The sequence below is a fragment of the Lissotriton vulgaris genome, chromosome 12 (assembly GCF_964263255.1).
Source record: "Lissotriton vulgaris chromosome 12, aLisVul1.2, whole genome shotgun sequence".
In the NCBI taxonomy this organism is placed as follows: Eukaryota; Metazoa; Chordata; class Amphibia; order Caudata; family Salamandridae; genus Lissotriton; species Lissotriton vulgaris.
The window spans coordinates 631,135,163-631,152,835 of NC_141700.1; the positions used below are offsets into that span (position 1 = coordinate 631,135,163).

At 47.1% G+C, this 17,673-nt stretch overlaps 1 protein-coding gene across 1 annotated transcript in view; it reads left to right on the forward strand.

The window, feature by feature from the left end:
• Window positions 1-17,673, forward strand: part of FANCA (FA complementation group A) — an 850,506-nt gene that overhangs the window by 506,853 nt on the left and 325,980 nt on the right. Inside the window, exon 31 of the mRNA XM_086945786.1 lies at window positions 12,769-12,859. Coding sequence (XP_086801912.1) covers window positions 12,769-12,859 — 91 coding nt within the window. The remainder of the gene's footprint in view (window positions 1-12,768; window positions 12,860-17,673) is intronic.

Here is a 17,673-nt window from a genome sequence, read left to right on the forward strand (position 1 = left end):
AAAGACAAGAGACACACTATTGCACAATTGAAATTTCAAATCATAGAACAAGTGGACAAACAATTTGGATATGACAACTCCAAGAGATTACTCCAGAGAGAAGTATACTGGATCAAACGTCTACGAACTCTGCACCCTATGGGACTCAATGACATATTGGAGATGTCGTGCTTTCTCTGAAATGTATCACTAGCATTCCCTGGTTTTGAATACACTACATCAACACTTGAACCAAACACTAACTAAACACATATGGGGACCTACATTTATTAGAATAATTTTTTATTTATTAATGTGACTATTGCTTCACTGTATTGATTTTAGTGATATATTGTATTTGTTGCTATTTAATTTGTAACAGGTCTGAGTCTGTCTTTTATTCTCTAAGTCTTTTTTCACTTTTTTCTATTCGAAGAGAGAGAATATGAATGATTAGCCTATCCAGTTAGGGGCAATATGGCATACGTATTATAACATGAGTGACCAACATGGGCCATAGAATATTGTGGCTTTGATATTTGACCTCAGGTATCGATGTTATCTATATTTATCTCCCATCGGTTTTCATTCCCGACTGTATAGCTTCAGCTTATTTTGAGCTGGAATACGTTCTCTTATTCATATCTTAAGCTCATGTTGAGCTGGGATTCATTTCGTTATCGTTTCGTTTTATTTCATTTACTTTCACGAAGGACCGGTTGTATTTCAGTCCGTTTTCTATTTCTATTTCCCTTGACCGCGATCACGTGACGCGGAAGGAAAAGATATGGGTTCACATTTCGAACCATCGGCATGACGGCGGCAGCTTGTTGAAGGGATTTACAGAGGACTACTGAATAACTTTCAGGTAGGATTATACGTGGTCGCACTTCGTGCAGTTTGTTATCCATTGGGAACATACAGAAATTAGAACCTTTGTTCCTGCGTTTTTTTGCAGAGCGCTTTTGGTTACAGTGTCCGACCATCTACCTTAGTAGGTAAGATTTATGGTGCACATATATTTGTTGATGTGCAGATTACATGCGTGATACCCATAGTACTAAAACGTCACTGTGCTCTTTTGGCAGATATTGGAGCTGGTTGTCTTCATATTTCGTTAAGGTAAGGTGACGCTGGGTTTACTCTTGGTATTAGTTTTGGCTTGTTAAGGAAAGACTCTAATGGGAGCCATTATAATTTTTCAGCGTCAGTGCCTCTGAGAATAGTATTCCGTCAACACCAGGACTCACATTAGTATTTGAAGGTATTTACCCTTGTTGATGATAATTTTTGGGCAAAGCTTATAATTTGAATATGATGTTTAGTACATTTTGTTTTTGTTTCTACAGGATTGCATTGAGGATTTTCAGTAAGTTAGGTCTAGGTTGTGTGTTGCACAGGTGCTGGTGATTGGGTTTAATCTCTGATCTTCAAGAACTTAAACTTTTTTTATATATGAATTTGGTCTCATTGTATATAATTTCTTCTTTTTTCAGCTATACCCCTGAAGAAGAGACTTCTGTCTCGAAATGCATTGGGTGTGAAAATAATAATGCATATATTGTTATGATGATTGTTACATTGTAAATGAAATGAAACAATGATGATGTAATATTTTGCTTTAAACTTTTTTGAGAAATATATAAAAATTAATCAAAATGAATATGGACAAAAAACATTGAACGTCTAATCTTTAATTTGTTGTTGTTGCATGTTGTTGTCCCAGTCGCCCCAGAGGGGCTGGGCCTCTTTATTCACCAAGATCTCTGGCATGGAATATTGAGTGAGAAAGGCTCGGTCACTTGGTTGGACGATAGTGCAGGGTGACTTGGCTAGTAATTGGAGGTACCAAACATGGTTTCACTCATGTGCTTCAGAGGGTATCTGCGAGGGCGTCATTAAATGGCAGTAAAGAACTAGTTACTTGCCTCCGGTAACAGCTTATCTGGTAAAGACTATCTAACTGCAGATTCCTTACCTTGGAACAATCCCAAGGCGTCAAACTGGATCTGGAATTTTTTGAGATGTACTCCTGCATGTCAGTATGTGGCATCGTTCAGCTCCGTGCCAAAAGTGATGTGCGCAGTACATATGTATGCGCTTCCCCAGAGTGCTGATGCCAGGTTCTTTTTGCGATTTTCCACACCAGAAGCGCAGATGAACGAGGAACACTAACAGATTGTTATGCATGTCTAAAGCCCTCAGAAGGCTGACCCTCATACTGTGATCTGTTTTCAGAGCGGGGAGGATGGGAGGATTGGTAGGAAACCTGTGGCTAGATTAATATCTACCAGATAAGGTGTTTCCAAAGGTAAATAACTTGTTAATCTGATGGAGACTTCTAGTCGCAGACTCCTTACCTTCGAATAGATACTCAAGCAATTCCTCCGTGGAGGTTGGTCTGCAAAACAGGTTTCAGACCAAAAAGTCTGGCAAGACCGAACAGTCAAAATGCCTGTCAGGACAGACCTGAACGTCCAGGCAATAGTGTTTAGCATATGTATGCAAATGCCCACTAAGCTTCCTAAAAGATCTCCAGGACAGGAACTCAGTGAGATAGCTCAGTGATGGCAGCCTTGGCTCTAGTGGATTGAGCCCCCAAACCTTCAAAGGGTTGCTTTTTGGTCAGTGCGTAGCAGATCTTTATGAAGAGTGCTATCCACTGTGAGATGGCCCGTTTCTCCACTGCCTTCTCTTTCTTAGCTCCTACATAGCCTAGAAAGAGTTGATCATCCACTCAGAACTCTTTTGTTCGATCAATGTAGAATGACAATGCTTTTTTTGGATCCAGACGGTGGAATCTCTTCTCTTCTTTAGAAGGATGAGAGAGAACAAATACGGTGGGCAAGGTGATGTTCTGGCTAACATGAAAGGGTGTCACAACCTTTGGAAGAAAGGAGCTACGAGTTCTCAGGTCCAGCTTGTCAGGGTAAAAGGTAGTATAAAGAGGGTGCACAGATAATCAGGGCTCCAAAAATCTATTCGCTTGCTCGCGTTTGCGAGCCAGCTTTAATTAATATGAGCTATTTTTAGGTCCTACTCGCCCTTTCTGGCGAGTAGGAAGACAAACTGACTTTTGAACTCCATCTCTGAAAGCAGAGGAAATGTGACAAGATGGAAAGATTTAAAGCCATCTTTATTGCTCACAAAGTGAATGAGCAATAACAATGCCTTTAAATATTGTTAACTTTGCTCTGCTTTCAGAGACTAAGGTCAAGTGCATTTCAGTTAGGTCGAGTAATTTTTTTAGGTAACTAGACCTGCAGGTCTAGTAAAAATTAAATGATTTTTCGAGCCCTGTCTGCATTTCACTGACCCTCCTGGCTGGTATGGCCACTAAGAAAGCCATCTTGATGGTTAGAAAACGGGGTTGGCAGTGCAGCAGTCCGAAAGGCTCACATATTAGAAAAGTCCGAACAGGGTTTATATCCCTTTGAGGCATGATAAATGGTCTGGGAGGAATATATATTGGAGACCTCTGAGGAACAAAGAAGGTTGGTCCGGCAACTGCAATGCTGAAATGGCAGATAAATAGCTTTTAACTGTGCCCAAGAGGGTCTATGTTCTTGGAGTACACCATACCATAAATTTGTCCCAACAGCAGGCGTAGACTGTCTTGGTAGAGAGATGCCTTGCTGCCAGAATAACATTGCAGACTCCGGGAGTAAGGTCGAAAGTTGTCAACAGTCGATGCTCAATCTTCACACAAGTAGGCTGAGAGTGTGCAGGTTCGGTTACAGAACTGTCCACTATTGCTGCAACAGAAGATCCTCCCAAAGAGGCAGCCTGGCCGGAGGACCGATGCTTAGGCTCAATAGCACAGGATACCAGACTCTCTGTGCCTAATTTAGAGCTACAAGAATGACTTGGGTTTGGTCATTCCTGATCTACTTGAGAACTGTGGGCAGAAGTAGTATTGGTTAGAAAAGCATGCAGGAGGCCGGAGCTCCACTCAAGGCTAAGACCCTCTTTGAGCGAGAGCTGCCTTGGAAACTCCAGCATTCAAAATTGCTGACCTTGTCTGTGCTCGGCTGTGGCAAACATATCTGACCAAGGCTCTCCCCACTCTTGAAAGAGACCTTGCACCACCCCTGGATGAAGATGCCATTTGTGATCTGCTAGCAAAACACACAAGATGATGGACGGAATGTTGCACAGTGGCAAAACATTCACCCCCAGTCACAGCTCTGGGTTTAATCCATCGTTATTTTGCTCACCACGCCACCCCAGTTCAGACATGGCCATATGCAAATCAGTCCTGACCCTGTGCCTCATGGGAACAGTCTAGCCCGAACTGCCAAGCCATGTTTTCCCTGGACCGGAATCAAGCATCCTAAGACTGGGAAGGCATTGACAGCTGAGTTTGTTGCCCTGATGTCCAAGCCATGTCCAGAAACGCAGGGCCTCCTGACACAGGGTTCACATCCCCACCTCGCCTTGTTTGTACCATGGTTGTGGTGTTGTTCATGAACACTTGCACCAGCCTTCCCCTTATCAAAGGAAAAAAGGCTTTCGTAAAAGAAAGGCTTTTAATGCCAGCCAAATCGCCTGGAGCTCCAGAATGTTGACGTGAAGCCCAGACCGCGCTGGAGACCAGAGTCCTCTGATTGCCACCTTTCTCAGTTGGCAATCTCAGCCCAGGAGTGATGCATCTGTCACTACAATCAGCACTGGTTGGGGAATCAAGAGGGGTCTGCAGGTAACCCAATCATGGTTCGTCAGCCACCACTGTAGACATTTGCAGCTCCCTCCCGGATTCAAGCCATGTCACATAGATTCCCCTGATACTGTGGCCACTAAAACTTCTGGCCGCACTGCAAAGCCCTCATATGCTAATGCTATCAGGAGGATGCAGAAGCCCATGAGGTCCAACAGCCTCATAGTCAGTCCAACAGCCTCATAGTCAGTCTCACCTAAATCCAGGATAGAGGCTGAAAACATCAGTATCATAGACTGAATATCATGGACTTGCCATTGGGGAGGATAAACCTAAAACGGCACTTTGTCCAGAACAACTCCGATAAAAGAGAGCTTCTGAGAGGGAGCCAGTTGTGACTTTGTTACATTGATGCTGAACCCCAGCGAATGCATGAGGTCCTTCATAGTCTGGTGGTGGGCAACGCCTGGGGCGAGCCCGCCTTCAACAGTCAATTGTCAAGAAAGGGGAAGACTGGAACCCCTTACCTCCGCAGATGAGCTGCAACCATTACCTTGATGACCACACAAGAGCCAATGGTGAGGCCAATTGGGAGCACAGTAAGCTGAAAGTGATCTTGGCCCACAGGAGAGACAGTACTAAAGCCAGATCAAGCATTTTGAAATTCTACTTTTTCAGGCAGAAGTTGTGAAGGCACAGGTTTAGGGTAGGACAAAAGACTCCATCCTTCTTTGGCACCAGAAAGTAGTGGGAATATCAACCACCCCCTACGTCTGATGCTGGCACCCTCTCAATGGCTACCCAGGCAAAGAGAGCCAAGCTTTCCTGAAGGAAAAAGGACAAATGGTCCCCTGTCAGCCAGTCATCAGTGGGTGGCATGAGTGGAAGGGTATTCAGAAAGGGGATGAAGTAGCTCCTTTGGACTATCTGCAAAACTCACTTGTTGGAAGTAATGGGACTGCCAGTAGTGCAGTTGATGGCGAATCCTGCCCCCAATTGGATGCCCAAGGTGGTAGGAAGGCAAACTAAAGCGGTTTGGAGGCTGCAGCGGCCAGTGGAGTGATGGATTGGCCCAACATCTGACTAGTAGACCCACGTGGTCTGTGGGAACTGTGTCCTTAGCCACGAAAAGGCTGGGAAGCCTGTTGGCCTTGGTGACTGGGAGAGAAAGGAGACAGTCAGAAGCTCCTTCTGTAGCAACTGAAGGGGGCGTAAGAGGGACTGGCGTTGGCGAGGGACCTTGGATAGGTCCAAAGACCTGGCCGTGGCTCTGCTATCCTTGAAGCGCTCTAATGCTAAGCCCACTTTCTCACCAAAAAGGTGAGAGCCATCAAAGGGCATGTCCATGAGTGAGGCTTGAATATCACTTGAGAAGCCAGTGATTCTCAGCCAGGCACAGCTCATAAGGGCCATGGGCGATTAAATCAGTCTGCCCAGCGAGTGAATCGTGTCCAGTCCACACTTAATGGTGAACGTTGCTGCATCTCTCCCTTCACCACCCCCTTTTTGAATCGCATCTCTCCCTTCAGCATTAGCCTGGGAAAGGATGGCCAGAACCTCCTCCAAGACCATACACAGCACTTGCGCAGCGGAATCACAGATCGTATGGGTGTATCCACCAAAGAGTCAGAGGGTGTTCACCGACAACAGTGCTAGGCTGGTGGAATAGAACATTCTCTTTCAAAAGGTGTCAAGCCTTTTCAATTCCTTATCCCGTGGAGTGGTAGGGAATGCACCAAAGTTGACTCGGCCAAGCTCTTCGGGGTGAGTGCTGGGTGAGGAAATTAGGTCCCAGTAGCATGGCGATGGTGGCTGGCGATTGTCCTGCGCAGGGCTTGGACCAGACTTCAAAGAGGACATCTGCAAAGACTTCATTAAAGGGAGTAAGTGTTCAGTGGGAGCAACTCCCTTCTGAAGCACCTCTGTCAAGATGTGTGTCTTGACTGCCACTAGCCTAAGGTCCAAGACTCCCCTCCACACTACCAGAGCAAATGAGACACCCACCTCCATAACCTTGATAGGGGAAGAGACCAAGCCAGTGTCTGGCGATGTGTCCAAATCACTGGCATCCATCCACCAGTTTCTCATACCAGATGTCCTCCTAGTCATCTAGGGGATGATGGTATCCATAAGAGTCACTGACCCCTCCCATTCGTTGTCCAGTCATGTCAAATAACAAAAATGCTGGCTCTAACTCTGAGGTCATATCCTCGAACGGTGCCAGAGCAGGACAACGCCTATCCTGCTCCAAGACGGAGTCAGGTATATCGATGGGGATGGAGTTAATGGCCCAGAGCGCAAAGGAAAGTCATGGTCTCATGGGCAGCGCCGCTTCATATCCAGCACCACATCCAAGTGGCCGGACTGATGCGAAGAATGAACATGTTGGCAGGAATCTAGTGGGGGCCTAAAGGCACTCCAGAGGTGTTGGGCCGCCCAAATGATGAGGTGCATGGTCTCATAGAACTCTTTCAGTTGGACGGGGGTGGCTCTGGCAAAATCATGGAGGCGCAGAGTGGACCCTGGTGTTGGCTCCACAGAGGAACAAGGCCTATAGTGCTGATGCTCCCGCACCTCGTACAAACACTTGGACGGGTGTGGAGAAGTCGTAGACGTCTATGACTTCTTCAACAACTTCTTGGGGCAGGATTTACCCGACGACTTCGATCTAGATGATGACCGTCGGGAACGGCTATGCGAATGGTACTTATGTACCTATGCTACACTCCACAATACATAGCTCAGAAACTGGTTCTCTCAGCGGGCAGCAGAGCCTCTAGGAGTGCCAAGACTCTTCTCCTACAACCGCAACGATTCGCCAAGAAAAAAACGTATAACCGGTCCTTTTCTGGTATGGCTCCGAAGATTTGGAATGCCTTACCCAGTGAAACAAGAATGATCCCTTCCACTGCCTCCTTCAAAAGAGAAGTGAACGCTATCCTAATGGCGAAATTCACTTGAACTATATATATATATTAATTGTATTTGTTTTCTTTATTGCTGTTCTTTGTATACTATCTCTTGCCTTCAATTTATGACCTGTTAAGCGATCTGATACTGGCAAAAGTCTTGTTCGCGCTATATAAAACCTTCAAAATAAATAAACTGCAGAAAAGTACTAGCCTGCATGTTTGGTGCCTGACATTTCCAATTCAAATGGCTGGACAAATGGAAAAAAAAGAATGACCATGATCATACAAATATTTTAAACATTCCTTTCGATGCGTAGGTACTTTTTTGCACACATGTATACAACGATCTGCAGTTAATTAAGATTGTTAAGGAGACAGCAATATGGCTGGAAGTCCTTCACCAACAACTCCAACCCTTTCTTGAAGGCAGAGCCAGCAATCTGGACTTTCCTTATGGACAAAACCACCACCTTGTGGTACTGCAACTAACCGGGCAGAGTAGGTTGCTAGGTCCTGTATCTGGAGACTTTTCATCTCTGGATGTAGCTGGAGCCCCAGGGTATTTTTTTTTTGTTGTCAACCACCTGGCAGGTTTCTTGAATGCCAGAGCGGTCAAACAGAGCAGAACTCTGGCAGATCACAATTGGCATCTGCATGTGGAGGTGTTGCAGGGTGTCTTCCACCAGTGGTGGAGGGAAAACCTTGGCTACATCTTTTTACCACTGTTGAGAACATGCATTGTCAACAATATTGTGCATTGGTTTTTCCACCAGGACACTCATTAGGAAAAGCATTCCAACTGGAAGGGAGCCTTGTACGCCTTTCTGTAACTACCTCGCCTACCCAAGTTCCGAAAAACATCAAGAAAGACCAGCCCCAAGTCATACTAGTGGGCCCAGATTGTGCCAGGTGGGTGTGGTACCAGAACTACTGGGCATGAGCATCTGTCCTACAATCAGTCTGCCACTTTGCGAGGATCTCCTTTGTCAGCAACCGGGCAGAGTCCTTCCCCGAATCTACTGAGTCTACACCTCCATGTGTTGAGATTGAGCAGCCGCAAGTGACTTCGTTATATTTGCCACCCGAAGTGGGGAATATCTTTCTCACTGCTAGACACCCATCCACAAATTCCATTTATGTGGACACTAGGACAAAATTGTAACTTGGTGTGGTACCTGGGACTCTGACAAGTCTATTGTACGCCTTTTTAGGTTTCGCTGGGGGGCGGAGCCGTTAGGCTCCTCCTCCAGAGAAATCTATTGAGTACAGTAAGGCACTATGGAACACGCCCCCCGTCCCATTGGCTAGCTCCATAAATGGAGCCTAGCCATTGGACGAGGGGCCTGTCCATCAATGCCGGACCAGACACGGGGGCGTTCCCGAGATTCTTTGGCTTTTGCCGACGTCACGCGACGCCGGGAACGCCCCCGAGTCTGGTCCGGCCGGGCCGTGCTTGCTGCTGTCCTGCCTTGTGTCCCTCCTCCTGCCGTCCCCACGTTTCCCGCCTCCCTCCCGCCGTCCCTTCCTCTCGTGTCCTTTCCCGCCCCCCTCCCGCCCCCTGTGTCCTCTCCCGCCCCCTCCCGCCGTCCGTTCCTCTCGTGTCCTTTCCCGCCCCCCTCCCGCCCCCTGTGTCCTCTCCCGCCCCCTCCCGCCGTCCGTTCCTCTCCCGCCCCCCCCTGTCCTCGTAGGTGCTTGTGGTTTAGGGACGGCGTGATGGTGTCCGGGCTCCGAGCCTTGGTCTCGCGCCCCTCATGTTACTAAGGCAGGCTAGACAGGAGGGGTTGGCTCGAGCTCTGCTATGGGCGGGGTGTTAGAAAGAAAGAGGGCGTGGTTAGCTCCAGAGGGTTGGGTGAAGGATCTGGCCCGGCGCGAGGCGCTCACAGTTAAGAGTCCCATCGAACGAACGTCCGGAGTGGTTCCACGAGGCAGTGGGAGGCGATTTGCACGGTGTGCGCGTGGTAGCCTGCTGTCCTGCCTTGTGGAGCCCGTGCTGCACATAGCGGCTATTTCGGAGCTGGAGCTGCCCGAGGAAGGTGAGCGCTCCGGGGGTGGCTGGCAGGACGGGCTGGGGCTGCAGAATTATTGAAAGAGTTCCCGACCCCCCTCCTGCTGTCCGTTCCCCCCCCCCCCCCCCCCAACCCTGGGAAAAATTGACGTTTTTACATAACACCGCGATGGCTCGCTGCATAGCTACGGTGCCAGTGGCACTAATGGAAAAAATAAAATCCTTACTCTTGGTTGGGTAAAGGACAGAGACAATTGAGGTACGGTGGGCCACTCCGTGCACTGTAGATGGTGCTGAACTAAACATACATATGCCACAGTATTTAGAGTCACACTTTTTGCGGAGTATCGTACCTGGGTTAATATTTATGCCTTTACCTTTCTAATATCTGTGAAATGTCAATTTGATGTAAGATCAGCTTGTCAGAAAATCACCCCAGCACTTGGTTGTACAGGGGCAGTTCTAGCCCATCTTTGGCACGGTGCAAATCTATTATTATTCACCCAGCGTGAGCACAAGGACAGGCCTATCAACTTGCGGTGTTTACTTGTCGGCGTGATTAATCCATTTACAAGTCTAATAGGCGCCTGGTACCGTCTACGGCGAATTTCGATCGACTTGGATTATCGGCTGGTAATTTGGAGTGTTCAGTGTTCATGTTTGAGTGGCCCTTTAACGTTCTCGGCCGGTGGGGCTGGGACTGGTGAGAGGGCTGCGCCGAGCAAGGGTTGTCCAGAGGAAGACCAGCGGCTGCACGCACAAGTGCGAAAATCTGCTGCAGTGGTAGGCATTCCCGGGCCCCTTTGAATCGTCACTTCATATGTGCGTGTGAAGAGGTTCTACTTGCAGCTGACGTCTGGCAGTCAGCAAACCTCTTGTGCTGCAAAAAAACAAACATCCTGAAAATGAACACGCTTCTGGGAGATATTAAAGCTCATTGTAAGGGAACCCTGGGAAAAATTGACGTTTTTGAGTTGGGTAGCAATAAACACCTGTTATGTCTCACGTGTGGAATTGTTAGTTTTACTCCCTGCACAATTTTCTGGAAAGTTTCCCCTTCACAGTTCATTGCACGTATTTCGTTTTTTTTTCTCCTTCAATAAATGACCCACTTAAAAAAAAAAAAACAATTGAAAGCTTTCGCTTTCAACACTTTTAGTTTTGACCCTCTCACTTTGCACCTTTTCGTCTTCGGTCCGTTCTTTATCAACTCATTCACTCACTGTATCAGTTGAGATATTTTGCAAAATAGTAGGCTCGTTGTTTTCGGAAATAGTTAATCAAGGAAGTTATGTAATGCAACTTTTATTTTTTCGGCTGTCTGCCTGCCTGCAGTGTCCGTGGTCCGTCTGTCTGTGTGTGTGCCTGCAGTGTCCGTCTGTCTGTGTGCGTGCAGTGTCAGCCTGTCTGTGTGTGTGTCTGCAGTGTCCGAGGTCCGTCTGTCTGTGTGCCTCCAGTGTCCGTCTATCTGTGTGCCTGCAGTCTCTGTCTATCTGTGTGCCTGCAGTGTCTAAGGTCCGTCTTTCTGTGTGCGTGCTGCAATGTCAGCCTGTCTGTTCGTTCCCCCAGCAAAAAAAAGTGAGCAACCACTGTCAAGACAACCACAGTGTCATGGAGCAGCCCCTCTCCTATCTGTTCCTTCCTTCAACAAATCTCGCACAGGGTGAAACGCCGAAGATGCGCCACTCCGTGCCAGCAGGAATAAGAAACAACCCTTGTGTCTAGGTTTACAATGTCAACCGGCCAGGATACGGTGCCTGTCTGTGTGCCTGTAGTGTCCGTCTGTCTGTGTGCCTGTAGTGTCCGTCTGTCTGTGTGCCTGTAGTGTCCGTCTGTCTGTGTGCCTGTAGTGTCCCGCTGTCTGTGCGCCTGCAGTGTCCATCTGTCCGATTGCAATGTCCGTCTATCTGTGTGCCTGCGGTGATCGGCTGTCTGCCTGCCTGCAGTGTCCGTGGTCCGTCTGTCTGTGTGTGTGTCTGCAGTGTCCGTCTTTCTGTGTGCGTGCTGCAATGTCAGCCTGTCTGTTCGTTCCCCCAGCAAAAAAAAGTGAGCAACCACTGTCAAGGCAACCACAGTGTCATGGAGCAGCCCCTCTCCTATCTGTTCCTTCCTTCAACAAATCTCGCACAGGGTGAAACGCCGAAGATGCGCCACTCCGTGCCAGCAGGAATAAGAGGACTTTGCAAACAGCAAAAAAAAACTGGAGCACATTAAAACTTGGCTGTGCAGCCAAAGTAGTATATTATAACCAGCCACGTAAGAGGGCCGATCTGCGCTTGCGCAGAGTCCCCATCTCCAGACCTCACACGCGTCACCCAGCATCACAGGCACTGGTCACGCTCGAACCCACGCCATCTTAAACCTTTGCACCTAGGGTCTCCGTGCAAACCAGAGCGCTCCACAGCCCGGGGATGAAGCGCTGTGTTAATGTCACAGTGCAGTACATGGTATAGGCCAATTCTACTACAGTACCTGCTTCAGTGCACACTTGCACTGAGAGCAACTGCTGTGCTGTGAGAGCTGTGTGGGCGGATGGCTGTGAGAGCTGTGTGGGCTGTGAGAGCTGTGTGGGCTGGGAGGGCTGTGTGGGCTGTGAGAGCTGTGTGGGCTGTGAGAGCTGTGTGGGCGGATGGCTGTGTGGGCTGTGAGAGCTGTGTGGGGTGTGAGGCCTGTGAGGCCTGTGAGAGCTGTGAGGCCTGTGAGAGCTGTGAGGCCTGTGAGAGCTGTGAGAGCTGTGTGGGCTGTGAGAGCTGTGTGGGCTGTGAGAGCTGTGTGGGCTGTGCGGGCTGTGAGAGCTGTGTGGGCTGTGTGGGCTGAGAGAGCTGTGTGGGCTGTGTGGGCGGAGAGCTGTGTGGGCTGTGAGAGCTGTTGGCAATGTAAATAACAATGCCATTTATTTATAAGTAAAAAAAAAAAGAAATGTCATGAGCAATGCCAATAACTCGAACTTTTCCAAAGGCGAAACCATTGCATTGTAAATGCTTGTTGTTTGTTTCCCTTTAGCACAGCAAGGCCTTGCAGTGGGCACTGAAAAAAAGGTTGTCTGCTCTTTTGGCTATTCTACTTAGTCAGGTTTGTTTTCTTGTTTCAACTCATTATTTGAGTGTGTGGGATAGACACTGTAGCTCTAATTCAAGGTTAGGTCAGAGAGTGTTGTAAATCTACGATAAGTTGTAATATTCCATTTCATGATGTTGTATAATTTTTCATTTTAGGTGCGAGTTGAGTCCAGGATCCCCAATAGATGGACCATTGTCACCTGTTCACAGCCGGACGAATTATGCCGATATTATTTGCCGATTACAGGTAAATCGCTTTAAGTCAGAAGGATGAACTTGGAGCAAATGGTTTTCTATTCTCTTCTTTGGCAAATACATCCTAATGATATTAGAATCAAAGTTCAATTGAAAGAAGGAGCTTTAATCGCTCAAGAGCCACCACATGAAACCCCACCCCTTACTAGTTAGAAGGATGACTGACGAGCAAAGCACTTAGCTCTATTCTACTCATTTTGCTTTTCAAGATACATTTTAGCTATCTGAATCTGTTGTTTGTTATTAAAAATAAATCCTAGTTCAGGTAATAACCTTTTGGTAGACAAGCTGAGCCCTTACCAGAACTTACAGTATCAACTTTATTAGTACATTTCTAATAAACTATGTACACTGAAGTTGATGAGCGCACAATAAAATACATTTGCATATCTAACTATAGAATAGATCAATCTTTACACAAATATATTTTTTTCTACCTATATATATCAGTCTACCTACACACACGGTAGATGTGTGCATGAAAACAGACCACAAATTCCAATGATTGATGCTGCAGGTATATGTTTGTACCATGTGTTGCTATAGATACACATAGATACTCATGCTCTGCATACTCCTGTCATCTAGTGTTGGGCTCAGACATTTGCAAGGTGTTTTTCTTCTAAGGAAGTCTTTTGAGTCACAAAGTGGATTCGGACTTGTCCATTTAGTTGGCAATGAGCATAGGCACCAATTCCATTTTGGATTATTTTTTTCTGCCCTCTGGTTTGGGCTTGTACTGCCGGGGCTCAGATTTTCAACTTATTATTCTTCATGCTTTTGTTTGGACCCAAATGGTGAAATTTGACTCTTGGAACAAGGTTTCGTAGTCTGCGTTTTCTACAACACTCTCTGGAGACCGACTTACCAATCCACTAGCAATCATTAAGGCCTTGGACACCCCTCATCTTCAACATGTTCTGTGCTGAGAATGCACTCACATTGATGGACCAGCACCTTTCCAATAATGTCCCCAGCGCCTCTCCAAGCACCTATTGTCCGACTGCAACCTTTGTCTCTCTTCCTGACCATGGTGATATTGTGCACGAGGTCAGCCTTACCTCCACTAAAAGAACAACCCCCTATATCGACGAGAGACCGCAGAAGCGATCTTTCCCTCCAACAGAAGGAAGAACAAGAGTTTCCCTTGACCTCAACTACCTGAGGCCCTCGAATGAAGGCCTGTGCAAGGGGTGTGAGTATGGATGGCAGCAACAAACGCCAAGCTTCAAAGGATGCACCATGCAGGGGCAAACCAACCCCCCTGAGAGGGTCGGACATTAAGCCCTCCAACCACCATGCAGCCTTTGGGGCTCTGCAGCCTTCGGGCTCTCGTCAGCCCTGATTAAAGGCTTTGGAGCCGATGCCACTCCTCATCCTGAGCATCGACCCTCCTCGGCTGCCGACAACCCTTAAGGCCCTTCGAAGCCGAAGACCACTGTGACACTGACTCCATCCTGAACTCCTAAGCTGCTAACGACTCCAAATCGGCTTCAAAGATTCCAGCGACTGTTGGTTCCGATGACTTGGAGCAACTCATCCTACAAAGACTATAGAGGTGCTTGACGCAAGGAAGAAAATTACTTTTCATGCATCTCCAAATGGGGAAAATTTCAACAAAGCTAACTCCAACAAAACCTTGAGAGACTGTGGTAAATTTAAATTACCTATACTTAATTTATGCGGTAAAGTTCGATAAGAATAACTCAGTCAAAAATAAGAGACAGAATCCGTGGCATTTGAGGTTTGTAGGGGTTTTATTCCTTAAAAAGGAATTGGTTCGAACCAGGTATCATGTTCCATCACCACAAGGGTTCAGGAAGGGAATGGACATGGACATGTACAATGATTTATTAACAGAACATCATATATATAGTCAATGCATTACAGTAGAGACAGATGCAGAAGGCGTAACAGCTGAGAGAAACGAGATAAGAACATATGTACGTAATAGAAGGCGTGCATGAAGGCGTACACGGAGGTGTGTGCTAGACAACGTCATATGAAACGTATCACAAGTGGGTGGATCCATAGAAGAATCCTGCAGTGTCAGCAGAAATATGTGGCAGAGATGCGCGCGCAGCAGCATGACGTGTAATTGACGTGGAACTGGAGGGTGAAGGGGACTTGACATTTAGCCCTACATGAGGAGACAGAAGTCTGGGGTGTCAGAACAACCTAATCCCAAATCATATCTAATATCTTGTGTTTGAGGAACTGTATCATCTAGAAGGAAAGGTCTCTCGGGCAGAGGCTATTCTAAACTGGCTGCTAGTGCGTGCATATGCGACTACGTGTCTACATGAGATGCGAGGGGCCATGGGCCTACCATGGTAACGGGAGCTATGAATTACTTGCATGGAGACAGTGAGGCCGGGCCCTTTGCTCTGCAGCTGGGAAGGATGTTTTCCTAAACTACTAGACAGGAATGTATTTTCGAGGAGCGGAGCAGATAACTTGAAGGCTGAATACAGTCTTGGCAGGCAAGCAGGCCGAGCCAGGCACCGCTCGCCGCACAGGGAGTAAGGCAGAGGTCAGGAAGCAGCAGACTGTAGCTTTCAGAAACAGAAGGCAGAAAGGGCTCGATGGCAGGAATCAGGGCCTAACTCACCAGAGCGAGTAAAACATGAAAGTGCACCATATAAAGACGTTGGCAAGGCACACTTAGGAACCGAATATCCGACCCATTCATGGTGGATCTGAAAGAGGACATGTTAACGTTGAAAGCAAATGTATTTGCGTCTTCATAGCTGGAAGTGGAGGGAACATACATGTACTTAAAGCACGTACATGGAGCCGGTGGGGTCTACGTTAGGGGACACAATTGACCATGAAAATTCATATTACCTCATTCCCTCCTTGTCCCCTACGGACCCTTCATGATATATCAATCCTCATTAATCTATCAATCTGTTCATGTAACATCATTTGCTCTTCTTTCTTCTTACGGTGTTTTGAATGAGGACTTGAATGAGGAATACATGATGTGGCGCACAAGCCGCAAATCGCTGGCCCACATTGCAGACATAGGCAGCAACTGAATACTATGAGAAGGGCAATACCTAGGAAGGATAGGACCTTCCATCCCCAGGCTGACAACACGCTCCAGAACCAACCGGACCAAGTCCAGGTGCCTGGATTCTGGTGTATCTGACTTGCAATCTTATGAAGACGGGTTATGGCTCTGTATACTGATGGCGCGTTTTCTGGAATGAAAACACAGCAGCTCGATCCGATGACTCTACAAGCTCCGCCCCTATCGGCCAGGATGACGTCAAGGACGAGACGATTTTGAAGAACAATCCGCATAGCAGACTGCTCCTCTGTTAAGTTACCTAGGGCGGAAGTAGTTTCATTCACTACTGCTTTGAGGGTTCTGGTTAATTTTCGTATCAGTTTACTATTAAAGACAGCACCTAAGTAGGGAAAGAAACCTTTATTGAAGTCTGTATATTGTTCCCATGCCGTTTCAGTGTAGTCGACAATCGGGAGATCTCTCTGTGGTCTATTGTGTACTAGATGGGTGTCCCTATGATAATCAGGAGGGGCTAGGAAAACAGGTGGCAGAAGGAATGCAATGTAACAGGTGCCATCCCAATCTAGAGGTAAGCGTATATATGCGGTATGACCACAAATGAAGTAGGAATGACGAGAAGCTTTAAATGTAGACTTGCCCTTATCACTGAATTCGATCACAGTAGTACATTTACTATGACCCAGGTGCACTGGACCATTCTTTCTGACACATAATTCACCTTTAACTGGTAATACGGACATAGCGGGCAAGACTGGTTCGGCTTCGGATTCAACATTCAGAATCATGAGGTTAAGTGTAAAGTTACCTAATCCATATACTTCATTTTCTAGATCAGTCCCTGTCCTTTTTGGAAGACCCTCCTTGTCAGGGAAACATACTTTATGCAGAACTGTGTTCAGATTTCCCCATACCCAGTTGCCCTGGTAAACTACGGAATTGGAATCTAGAGAGTTCATTAAACTAAACCATGCACCACAGGAACCATTGTGCGTGAACGGGTACGGGAAGAGGGGCAGAACTCCCTTGTATTTCTGATAGGGAGGGAGTCGGCCACATATCCAACAATTGGTAGCATTGCTGGTCTGATGGGAATGATGTAACATACTAATGAATGTGTTGTTGCGCAGCGCAAGTCGGTAAGACAATTCATGCGGGGGCAGTTCACTGAAAGAATGCTCGGCAGTGACATTGAAGGGAGACTGTGCACGCTTGAAAATAGGGTAATATACATGTAACAGTATACTTGCAGCAATAATCAAAAGACTTAGAAAAAACATAATCAATAGTGTCACAATGCAGTGGCTGCGAAGAGATTTACAATATTCACGTTTCTTGAGCTGTTTCTGTCTATCTCTCTCTCTGTTGGGGTCTAGGGGATACATGTCAGAAACTCGTCTAACCGATTCACCTAGGGGAGGACTTAAACAATTAAACTGTCTGACTTGCTAGACCTCAGTTTTAATTTATATTCTTGGGAAGAAGTTTTCTCGACCAGGGGGAGTTTTGAGTCAGTCTGTGGAGGAGGGCCGGGCTGGGAGGCTAGGTCTGGCTGTAGTCCATGGCATTTTTTTATATGACTCGAATGAAGCCAACCCTTGCGGCCCTCGACTTTTATCGCTGTCCTTGTGGTCAAAAGTACTAGTCTTGGTGCTTGCCAGCGGGGCTCCAGCGGACTTCTCCTGTCGAAGTTCCTTATAAAAACGAGGTCTCCCGGAACCACTTCATGCGGCTTCACCTCGGTGTTGTCGGGAAAGGCTGCAGCAACCTGT